The sequence below is a fragment of the Silurus meridionalis genome, chromosome 1, assembly GCF_014805685.1.
Source record: "Silurus meridionalis isolate SWU-2019-XX chromosome 1, ASM1480568v1, whole genome shotgun sequence".
Lineage (NCBI taxonomy): Eukaryota > Metazoa > Chordata > Actinopteri > Siluriformes > Siluridae > Silurus > Silurus meridionalis.
The window spans coordinates 19,609,431-19,622,157 of record NC_060884.1 but is presented as its reverse complement, the minus strand read 5'-3'; the positions used below and the strand labels follow the sequence as shown (position 1 = coordinate 19,622,157).

The 12,727-nt window shown below is 35.2% G+C and overlaps 1 protein-coding gene across 6 annotated transcripts in view; it reads right to left on the bottom strand.

Moving 5' to 3' along the window:
- The window catches only part of rad18 (RAD18 E3 ubiquitin protein ligase), a 60,815-nt gene that overhangs the window by 25,547 nt on the left and 22,541 nt on the right, over positions 1 to 12,727 (bottom strand). For 5 of the 6 annotated variants that reach the window (XM_046851070.1, XM_046851061.1, XM_046851077.1 and 2 more), the window contains 4 exons: positions 11,329 to 11,399; positions 11,155 to 11,215; positions 4,665 to 4,787; positions 4,132 to 4,267 (listed from right to left, as the gene is read on the bottom strand). In XM_046851070.1, coding sequence (XP_046707026.1) covers positions 4,132 to 4,267; positions 4,665 to 4,787; positions 11,155 to 11,215; positions 11,329 to 11,399 — 391 coding nt within the window. Of the gene's footprint in view, positions 1 to 4,131; positions 4,268 to 4,664; positions 4,788 to 8,595; positions 9,107 to 11,154; positions 11,216 to 11,328; positions 11,400 to 12,727 lie in introns of those variants that run through there. The other variant, XM_046851092.1, reaches the window with a different exon arrangement.

Genomic DNA, 12,727 nt, shown 5'->3' with positions numbered 1-12,727 from the left:
GAGATAATGGAGACATAAAAAAAGAAAAAAAGGAAAGATATGAGCAGTGAAAGTGGTGATGATTAAAGGATGACTATAAGCCATTTATTCTTTGTCAGGGAAAAAAAAATTATATTGAAAGTGCAAATGAAATAAATCATTTAATAAAAGATATTTAACAGCACAGTCAACATCATTTACACTCTAATAGGATGTAATATCCATTTTGTGTGTATGCCAGATTGATAAGCAAAATTGGCATTGGCATTTTATGAGAAGGAATCGTTTGGGGTGCATTTACTCCTCAGGACTTCTGGACAAATTCAGATCAGTGTTTCTGATGTTCTTAATCCACAATGAGTTGTAAACATGTTAGTTCGCAGTGGGGGCCCAGTAGTCTGCAACCAAAGTTTGCATTGTTGGCTAATTGAATTCCCCATTATAAATTATATCATCAGCAACTACAGAAGTGAAAGGTAGAATCTCCGATATATTCACATGAATTTCTCAGCATGACTTATCTCCCCTTTAGCTTTAATGACACTGTGCACTCTAGCTGACAAAACCTGATAATCCATGGTAGATTAAATCCACCAGCGTCGCCTGAACACGCACGTCAATAGAGGGGATAAGCCCTGGGTTCGCGGGTGGCACAAATAATGCGCATTCGCTTTATCGTCTAAAGAGCGCATGATCAAATTCCTATGATGCTACCACATTACATCCTAATACTGATTTGATCATTTTGAGATTCTACAGTCATTTCAATGGAACGTTAATTGCTACTCAGCACACTGTACACCAGTCCAAATGAGAGTGTGAGAGAAAATGAGAAAGTGACTGACACGCTAAGGGAACACAGATCACCTCTTTCCTCTCACTTTTTTTTTTTTTTTTTTGGGGGTCATCTCTTATCAGTATGGCAACTGACAGAGCGCCGGATGCTAAAAAAACAATTAATCAGATTGTTCCCATACCTAAACGAGTTCTAGACCATGCAATTCAAAAGCTGTTAATATTCACTGCAGACAGAGATATAGGAGCCAATGCACTGGACAGGATGGGGAGAAAAAAAAAAAGATTACCCTCTTACTCTACCCTCAAAAGACTAGGACATGAATACAGAGTGTATCGAACAAAACAGGACCAGTTTCAATACTACAATGCTAAAATGTTTCTAAATTGTCACATCAGCTTTGATTGCGACAAGCTGCCAATTACGTTGCTGTGAACACTTGCGTATGTCATGTATGTGCATACCAACAATGGTGAACCGGTCAGTCATGTAAGCTACAGATGAAACACTCTTCTTATTAAAAAGTCATTAAGAGGTATTTTAAGACTTTAGAGCAGCATGGTGTAGCACGAAAAGAAAAAAGGTGCTATGGCATAAAATGCGCTATGTTCCATTGATCATTTCACCATTTAAGGACACAAGGCTTCAAAGCTTAGAACCTGGAAATAGTACTGCTATTAGATAATTCAAAATGGTGCACTTAAAAGCATGGCGTGCAATACAGTCACTTTCCTTTCGCCTCTAACCTACAAATTCTTTAAAACACCAGTTAAAGAGAGAAATAGTCAAGTTAAAATATGCAACAGGTCAAGAAAACTCACACATGCCAGTTTGGGCTGTCAGGATACCAGAATTTTGGCTTCAATGTCAATGCCAGAGGTATTATCAAACTGAAATAAATGCATACACCCAAAATCCTACGGTTAATGCCAAAAATACAATGTTGTACTTTCTATGAATACATTTTACATTAAATAAAAAAGTAACTAAATTTAAAAATGGTTTTATATTATATGCTCTGGCCAAACTGTAATCAGAGCATGTCCCTGTGGTTGAGCTGCTAGATTCTCCCCAAAAAACATGGTCACAGTTATAGTCTAATAGCTAATGAGCTCAAACTAACTTAACAGCAACCTGAAGTAGAAGGTTTGGGTATGATGCTTATCTGTCCGATTTCTTACTTCTCTTGACCTTTTTTTTTTTTTTTTTTAAAGCAATTTATACAGGTCTTGCTAAAGGGCTCAACACTGGTAACTTGGTTGCACTGGGGCTTGAACACACAATCTTCTGATCAGTAGCCCAGGGCCTTAAACACTGAGCCCCCACTGCCCTGAAGGCAGAAAATCGATCTAACTACTGATACCTCAGGCAACTTGAATAGCAAAAAAAACCAGACTTTCTCAGAGAGTAAAGGCATGTCTGACATGGTCAATCATATTAAATCACCACTAACTGATGCAAAATTATTCAAAAATATACAGTGTATTCATTAATACCTGGTGCACACACTGTTAATTGGAAAAAGAAAAATAAGTATATCCGTTTAGGAAAACTATTGCTCAAATCTTTCAAAATCCGTCATACAGTAATGAATAGGGTTTTCTGGAAACTATCCATGGGGACTTCATCTGTGGAATTTGGGAAATATTCCAAGTTGGAAACAACAGGAATAAATGGGAATTAATTATAAATATGAAGAAGAGAAATGGAGTTTTAAACATACATTTGTGTAATGTTTTTGTAATTTATGTGAATACTCTCCAAGATGGACATTTTGTTAATTTATTTTTTTATTTTTTACATTATTTTGTATGCAAGATTCAAGAAATGCTGTGTGCATGTGATTGATGAATGTGCAGGGTAGGACTGCATGGTTGCATCACATATGGCTGTTATCAATTAGGGTGTACTCACTTTTGTTGCCAGTTGTTTAGACAATAATATCCAAGTTTCATATAATATAACATAATAGAATGGTTGCTGAAATAGGAGGGGTGTACTCACTTTTGAGAGATACTGTGGCTTGTAATCGAGAGGTATTGCCAGCCTTTTCTCCATGGGCAATATACAGTTCTACAGGTTATGCAGTATGTGAGTACTTGAGTTGTTCATTCTCTGAGATGTCTCAATCTCTGAGTTGTACGATATTTTTTGGTGCAAAGACAACATTCATTCTCTTCAGCTATAAATGGCGCCTTATTCAAAACTGAAGGGATAATGACTAGTTTCGAATATCAAGATGTTATCGTCCATCAGAAAATTAAAGATGAAGTCTTCCAATATAATAACCCCAAAACTCACCTCTCAAGCAACCTCTGGGTCAGCCTTCAGAAAAGTGAGATTAGCCCAGACCTCAATCTAACTGAGAGCTTATGAAATGACCTATAAGGATCTCATAAAAATGACCCCCTGAGACGGTATGCCATGAGATCTTCTGGCAAAGCGCTTCAACCTACTGCTAGGGACAGAGGAATAATTGTGCAAAGAAAGTCCAGGTGTGTAAAAAAATGTAGAGGTTTACTAAGAAAATGACTTGAACTGATGTCAGGCCCAAAGGATATATAACAAGAACTCTAAGATGGATTAAAACAAGCCATGTTTATGTATGTTTCATGATATGACATGGAATATTGCTGGTCTATAGTCAGTAAGGATCCAGTTTGTGCTGTTACAATCCACTCAACTGCTCTGTCTGCGCAAGTCCTTCTAAATACTGACGTGCATCAAGCTCAGGGTGGATTATTATGTCTAAGGGCTTCACACAAGGAAAGAAAGGCAGATGTACTAAAAACAATCAATCTGTTGGAATAGAGTTTAAATGATGCAGATGCTGCTGCTGGCCAAAGCCCTAGGCAACAGAAGCAAACTAAATAACAGAAATAAAATAAATAACCAAAGGACACAGAGCTGCCATTGCGATAAACAAGAATGGAGACTACCCATGTGCTGATTTCACCCATGAACTCCTTCGTTAGGGAACAATTACACGAATTGAGAATCGCTTAAAAACCAGTACATTTATTTTAGCCTTAACGGTAAACTACACATTTTTAAGAAATAATGAAAATAATGAAACATCTGTATGTGTCTCTCTAGAAAGAGTATACTGTCCAGCATAACCGCATTCCATTTCATTTAAATTCTTTACTTACCCAACGCACCTCAGACAAAGAAGCAAAATGGGGCACAGGGCCAAGACATACTTTCTAAGAAAGGAATTCAGCCATTTTCACCCATGTTTTCTTGCAGTCAAGATGAACCTGAATCTCATTTTGAGAGTTTATTTCTACTGTACTTCAGAGGGCACAGTTAGTGTCTGTGCCAAAAAAAAAGCAAGTTTAAAAATGCGCATTTACCTGCTGACAGACACTTCGCTGAGAGTAGGGCTTGGTGACCTTGACCCAACTTCTATAACAGTGTTCTCATAGTTGCCAACATCTAATGTCGAAGAAGCCGGGGGCTGGGTTGTGCTTGAGACTACCGTGTCTTCAGCTGAAAGACAAAGGCCTAGCAATATGTATCAAACAAATACAAATGTACAGAATAATGAACAATGTGTGTTGCCTGATCAACTATTTAAATAGTTCTTTAAAAATTAAAAAAATGTTTGTCAAAACTGATTTTTTTTTTTTGCTCTGTTCTGTATTGTTGGTAATCTCATATATACACAAGCATAAACTAGTTCTTGTGACTTGGAATCCATTGCCTTCTAACTATTTGAATGAGCATGAATTAATTCATATTAAAACAATTCTTAAGTTTTGTCGACAAGCAACAGAACCTAACAGAACCTAATTTTCTTTACTTTTGTTTATTATCCACTCTTAGTCTGTAGTTCACTTGTTTTGTTTAGAAGGCCTACTCCCGAGAGAAGTAATGCGGTCCTTACCGCTGCAGCACGATGCCTCGGACGATTTTCCGCCTTCCTGCTTGATTTGTGTTCTCCTAGAATTTTCCAAACGACCTCTGACCTGAGCAATTAAACGGGAAAACTCACTGCTGTGCTGTTTTCCTAAGAAGAGCATTAAGAGAGACAAGTGTTGTTAATAAAGTTGTAACGTTGATTCATTCAAATTGAATACTGAATTACAGAGTTCAACATAATGCCAGAACAACTAATCGACACTGTTCAGATCTAAACATGAATTAACGATAATTGAGCATGTCCAATAAAAACAAGGAATCACATAAATCAGTGGGAAAATCAAGACCATCTGTTGTACAGATATCTAAAGATAAAGCAACGAGTTGGAGGTTAAAATCAGAGCAGATGTTGACTAGTGATCATGATGAATGTGATCCTGAGTTTCCTTAGCACATGGTGTTGATACATGCGAGTGTGACATGGCTAAGTAATGTTCTGCATATGGAATTACTGGCACTGTGTTATGAAAAGCAAAGAATAAAAATAAAACTGATAACACTGTATGAGGTTAAAAAGTTAAAAGCTACCATACATGTGCAAACAGCTTCTCTGAAAGGCCTTTTTTTTTCTTCAAATACTAACTGCCGAGGGGCTGCGATGATGATGCAGTAAAAAAGAAATTGTAAAAAAGTAATCAGAGTAACATTATGTAACACATTTATAGATGTAGCATAATGCGTGCAATACTATGCATGAGATAATACAGGATGCAATACAACCAATAAAAAATTATTTTTATTGTATTTCTGCTTTCCAGCAATAAATAAATAAATAATCAATCCTTGATCATTTAATGCAATAACGATTCAGGGTTTCCCCCAAAATGGTGGGCATTAAAACAGACACCAGAATATGATGAAAACCCTGATCCAAGTTTAAACGACCACAAATTTTCATTGCTACTGCTGATGTTTTAGTTTGACCGTGCAGACTATAATCTCTCATTAAAAATAGCCTCAAATGTTCCAGCTGAGGAATCTTACAATTACATTTCATCTGTTTCTATCTTTCTCCTCATAATCAAAGATCTTGTGGCTGGCTAGAAGTGAGAGAAGAGAAGGGTGAAGAATGGAGCGCAAATGTCGCATTGCCTACACTCAAGAACTGCTGAAAATAGGTTCACACAGATTTTCTTTGCAAGGTTTATTAAAAGTGACAGCTCCTTTACCTTTTATTTTTTAATTTTATACAAAAATATTCAATATAAAAAAAGTTGGACAGTAAAATACTGTGATTTTAACGATGAGTGGAATCGGAATCTCATTGTTCAGGACGTGTGCATTAATTTTTTCTGACAACAGGGAGTACAGCGCTGTAATTGAAATTCTGATATTCGCAATGGTTTACATCAGGGGTCACCAACCTTTTTGACACCGAGAGCTACTTCATGGGTACTGATTAATGTGAAGGGCTACCAGTTTGATACACAATTCTGAAATAACAAATTTGCTCAATTTACCTTTAATTATTTGTTATTAATAATAATTAATTATATTTATCTATGTCAAACTTAATTGCACAGGGGGCCAAAACTCAAAGCACACTTTAGGTCGCGGGCCGAACAGGATAAACATTTATTGAACACACTAAAACAATGTTTTTTGAACATAAATATAAATAAAAACAGACAGGAATATTATTCCAGAATAAATAAACTTAAAATTTAAATAATTTAAAATATTTAGCTTTCCATAAAAATATCTAACTCCAGTCAAACACCAGACGTCTCACACCTTCATCATGCAGCTCTTCAGAAACTCTCCCTCAGTAAATAACCGGCTGATGTGCCTCTGATTTCTCCTCTGTTTTCACACCAGCTTCACTTTGTGATTTTGCTCTGGTGCTCTCTGCATTCAGGTTTTTCAGCTTCTCCTGATGTTTTGTCTCGTAGTTCCGTCTTAGATTCAATTCCTTAATTACAGCCACATTCGCTCCACAAATAAGACACACGTGTTTACCGGCAATGTCAGTAAACATCTACTCACAATCCCATCGGTTTTCATATCGCAGGAACATTAATAACAATAATAATAGATCTTTATAAAATCATCTCGCGGGCCAGATATAATTGTACGTCGGGCCGGATTTGACACTGAGTTTCACACCCCTGATCTATGTGAAGACACTGATCATGTTAATGATTTCTCAACAAGTTATTAATTATCTTGAATTATCAACAAGGATTTAACAAGGTAGGAAAATTTTTTTAGCACCACATTGGTGCCCTGGTTTACATTAATATACTTATTTTATATGCATTCATTTCTGTAATAAGAACTTACTCACAGGGATGTGCATGGCATAATGTGTTCTTTAAAATTTATTTTGGTAAATTATGGTCAAACGTACAATTTACACATTTATTTAACAATTCTAGGGGGGGAATAAATCTGTGCTTTGCTAGGGTTAATAGACTTTCCAACATAGGAAAATCTTCAAGCTAGAGGAATTTATGCGTTCCGGTTCCTTGGAAACAAGACGAGATGCATTCTTTCAAGAAGACAAAAAAAAAAAGAAAGAAAGAAAGAGGCTGGTGACTGCTACTGCAACATACATGATAATAGGAACGAGCACTACATCTAAATGTTCTGTAACAGAACAAAAATAAATGGGTTACAAAGCAAAAGTGTCACTGGTTAATAAAATATAAATTAATATGTATTAACTGACATGCAATGCTTGGCAAATTGCAATGGTAAAAGAGCAATAAAACTCTTTGGAATGCGCATCTACAGAAGAATAATCCACTTTCTGGAGTCTTCATTACTGCACCTCAAAGTGAATATTTTCCTATTACGACATGCTTAGTCAGCTTTTTTGCTTAGTTAGAATATGCCATAACTTTACTGTAATGCAGTGGTTCTATGTTCTATTCCTGGATTAGTTCTTGGGGCTTCTATTTCTAAAATCAAGAACCACTGTTCTAAAGTTGAACTGCAAAAGATTAATAGCAATGCTTTTCGATTTCAAACTATGACCTATTAGCCTTAAAATGTGGGGAAAAAATGATGCAACTCAAACAAAACCTGCTTTTATACCAGTGGATTTAAGTGTGAAAATCCACACAGCTCGAACTTGACAATTTTCGTAAGACAGGGTTTTAGACACGTGGAAACTCCATGTCAGCACAAAACCTATTGGAAATGACTGGCAGTTTTCTGCACTTTCTCTTTGCACTACTTTGCGTGTGTGACCTTCAGTTCAGCACATCTGCTCGTTATGTTTGACGCCACTGATTCCAGTTTATTGTAGACACCAGATGCCTCAAGCAGAGGATAAATGAAAAGCAGAAAAGAAATAGAACTGTTTTGGATATATGTTTGTTTTAGTATAATGCTTTCTACAGGGATGCTGTAAAAAAATTCAGCATGGCTTTAAGCTCTGCGCGTAATCAACGAAAGAATGAGGAAAAAAGCCATTTAAGAAACATCAGGTATGCTGATATGATGTTAGGATGAAAATAACAGTTTACTACAAATTTTGAAACTTGTGAATAATAAAGAAAAAAAATCAAAACTTACACATAACCTGCACCCTTATGTGAGCTCGGGTGCACTTTTTATTACTCGCTTGATTAAAAAAAAAGACTGGCACAGCCATCGGTTAGCGGTTTTTATGGAATCGCAATAATGTACAAACAAAAGCAATCGTGAATTTTCGGCTTGTGTGTATCCAAATCTCTAAACAGCAGTGAACATTCCCCCGCTGACAGCTCCTGTGTTTAATCTCCAGAGTAACGAGCACAGACAGCACTTGTTACACAAAACACACAGGCGAAGAAACCAAAGAGGGTTAAATTCATTATCTGGCAACTTCTTTCTTCTTAAGGCATTTCAGAAAGGTTCAAATGTTCTGCATTTGAAGAAAGCATGTTTTTCTAAACACAACACACATTTCAGCCAAAAAAATTTAATGGTGATTAAAGCCGTATTCAGCCTAAAGGCAGACACCAAAACACAAAGTTCATCATTAAAAAAAATAAATGCTCATGACTGTTTTATGACTATTTAGATACATAGTTTAATGTCCATGCTCTTCACATTTTCAGCTACACTGACAGAGCACTGCGAAGCAAATTCAGACAGAAAAATTGCCTAAATTGGCACCATTATGTTTGACCAGCAAAGATGAACTATGACTCATCAATAGCCTTAGCAATGTCAGTGTTTGTGTTCACTCCCTTTGCATTCATTCTTGAACTCATGTTCCTGTTCATCATCTCTTTCACCAGGTCAGTGAGTGAGTCATTATGCCTTTCGCTGATTATTCAAGACGTTATCTCGACAGGTCTGCTATTTATAGAGACCCCCTGATGCTGCGCATCAATTTTTCAACGTTCTTCCTATCGTGATTCTCTTCCTGCAAGCCTGAAATCACAGGCCGAATACCAACCGACGACTTCTGTCCTGCAAAATAAATAAATAGCACACTGAAATAATCTTAAGCTAATTCATTCTTTTATTTACTTCAGGAAGCAGAAAATCAGGAAAGAGTGTAGCCTTCATCTTAAAGACATGAACCATGCTTTATATTTACAGCACACACAGTATATGGTACCCTAGGGATTAAATATGACACACTCTTAAGGCACTCAAAGAACTTTTTTTTTTCCAATTTGGATTTATTACTGCATTTTGTTAACATGCCTGAGTGTGATTTATATGAATACAGTAATATTAAATCTTTTCAGATTGTTGAGCATCTTGCTGTGTTAAAATACTGTATTAGGGGATTTTTGCAAGGTGGTGAACAAGATAGGAATGAACACTGCAATACATTTACTTCATAAAATAAATAAAAAAGGCAGTTAATTCTGTACTTAAAATATGTGGAGATCTGTCCAGTAGTCCAAAATAAATAAATAGCATAATAATAAAATATAAATTAATATGTATTAACTGATCTGCAATTCTTGGCAAATTGCAATGGTAAAAGAGGAATAAAACACTTTGGAACGTGCATCTACAGAAGAATAATCCACTTTAGGGATTCTTCATTTAGGGGTCCTTTTACATATACTGTATAGTGTTTATTCTATTTGAATTGGACAATTCAAAAACGAATTGTAGTGCAGTTTAGAACAGTTAAAAAGAAAAAAAAAACAAACAAACAAAGGATGCATGAAATGAAACATATTTGGTATCTGTGGATTAAAGGAGACATTCTTATCATGAGGGTCTATAAAAATGATCAAGCCTGACAACAGAGGTGTCTGGTGGTTTGTCTTGAACAAAATAGAAAAAATATATATACTGTATGTGAACAGAGAATATTTATATTATTTTTTCCATTTCTATGATGTATTTCTGTATATTTTAGTTCATACTCAGTTCTGAGCAAAAAAAATAAATAAAAAAACGCTTCAAAGAGGCAAAACAAAAATAAAACAAAAGCCCCTGTGCCATAATTTTGCTCTTTCATTTTTGCTACCATAAAAAAAGCCAAAAACAGGGAAATATACTTATATAGATTTCTTGTACACGAAGGGAAAATCTGAACACATGGCTGTGAAAGTCAGGTGTCCCAATACTTTTGTCCATAATGTATTTGCTCAGACTGACAAAAAAAAAACTTTAACTCAACTTAATGTTACATAATCAAAAGTCAAAAGTCTGAACTATTAGCTTTAATTTTTTCCCCTCACAATCCATGAAAATATATTGATCAAACCATATTTTTTCTCAGCATGTTCAACTGAGAGGTGCCTGTGTGGTGTTTGGTAGCAAATGCATATGACTGCTTTGCTCCGTGGTTTATTTTGCACATACCCGTGTTTTCCTGAGTCTGAAAAGTCATCAGTCGACTGAATGAATCTGTTTTTCTGGCAGACAGATGTGTGCACGATGTGAAACGCAGCATGCGAAACACACTAATGAATATTCAGAACTGAAGTACAAGTGCAGATGTGGGAGAAAATAAAAACGTTTAATGCTCACTAAGCGACTTGGCTGAACTGCTCTATTGCTTTTATATTTACACCAACCTTTAAAAAAAAGCAGAAAGAAAAGCTTTTCATTGAACAAATAATAACCGCTTATTTAAGAATTATGCCGCATACCGCTCTTTAAGAAACAATGTCGAGTCTCTATACATTTCCTCTTATTTCCAATACACCTTTTATACCTAGGAGAAAACACCCAATGCTTTTAAGGGGAAAAATGCCAAAACTAATGTGTGTTTCAGTCTCATTTCTGGACGAATCACAACACCGAATCCTTGCCTGCATTGTTTAGTGTCCATCATATCTTAACTGTCCGACTTGGATTATATTCAATTAAACTACACAAATTCTCTCAGAGTTGAGTAAAAATGGTAAAAACTAAATTGAGAAGAAAGTAAAATCAAATCCCAAAACAAGTTATGAATCGTAGGTTGCTGGACAAACTTGCACCCTTTATTCATTTGTTTACAATATATTGAAAAATCTTGCGCATAAGAAAATTGGCCGACTTACGATAATCTGAATGCAGTTGTTCGATTTCTTCAACTTTGTGGTTTTTATTGATGAGTATTACCTGCAAAAATAAAAGAAAACACTGGCTTGAGGCTTTGAGTAAACGAATTGAATTAGATTGGCGCGCATAATTTACACGCTTCATGAAGAGTAGAAGCAAGACAATGCACTTACAGGTTTACTTTCACTCTTTAGCTGGTTCCTCGTCTTCTCGTTGTTTTCAACTTCTTTTGCAATGTCCTCACCTGTCAGAATGAAAAAAAAAAAAGCCATAAATTAAGTACAATACTGTTGCTGACATTGTACTAACCATACTAATCTAGAATTCATCTAGAAGACTAAAGATGTATTTAATACTAAAATTCAATGAATTCTGTTTCACCTCCGCATTCCTCAAAAAATAAAAACATATGCTCAGTCTAAAAACAAAGGAGGGAAAAAGAGAAACTTTACTGGAAATAATAAATATACCATATAATATTTACACTAGGGCTGCAGCTATCAATTATTTTAATAAATCAAGTATTTTACGATTAAACAGGTCTCTTTAATTAACAAATAGATTTACAGTTTAATGTAACAAATTAAACAAACTATTAGATAAAAAAAAATCTAAATAAATTTTTAACCTTGGCAACACCGAGGTTTGAACCCAAAACCTGCAGATCGGTAAACCAACACCTTACCCACTGAGCTATCCCAATGGACTAAGAAGTACTTTTTCTTGATTAAAGAGCAATACTAAATATACAAGAGAAAATAAGACGGGTTCCTGAAAATAACCAAGTAATAGAATAAGAAACTTTTTACTTTTTACTACTAACTTTTTTTTTCAACATTTTATTGCTGAATATATGTGAAAACTAGACCTATTTAGTGCATTAATAATAATTGTCATAATACATCAAAATGCAAATACCAATATATAAATAAAAAAACGATATAAATCTATATAAATTAATAAAAAAATGTCAGATTACTCTGATTACTTATTTATTTAATTTACATTTTTTAAGTAAGGGCACTGTAGGTTTTTTCTTTATATTTTAGTTTAAAATCATCCCAAATTTTGGAAACGTTGTCATTTCCTTTGGCCTGAATTTCCTGGAGTAGTTAAGACATTTTCCCTCCTCACGTTTCTTTTTTTAAATTTTTCTCTCAATTAACTTCATTCCCCGTAATTCTGCCTTTTTTTTATCCCGCAATTGTGATCCACTGGTAACCATGTTGTCGGTCTGAAGTTTGAAGCTGTTTGTGTATGAATGAGGCTCCTCTGCTTCATCTGTCTTGTTCCGTCTCCTCCAGAGCTGATTGTTAGACTGTTAGATTGTTAGTTATCTCCAGGGATCAGAGTTTAATAGCTTATTTTAATACCATGTGATTCTACTAATCGTAGCCCATTTCATTTTCAATGTGTAAAGCTTTCTAGCACTACAGGGGTGACGTGATGTGAAAAATGTTGTAATTGCGAGAAATAAAGTCAGAATTGCCTAAGAAAAAAAAATTAATCGCGAGAAAAAAACTAATTGCCAGAAATAACGATGGGAAAAAGTCGGAATTAGGCAAACATTTT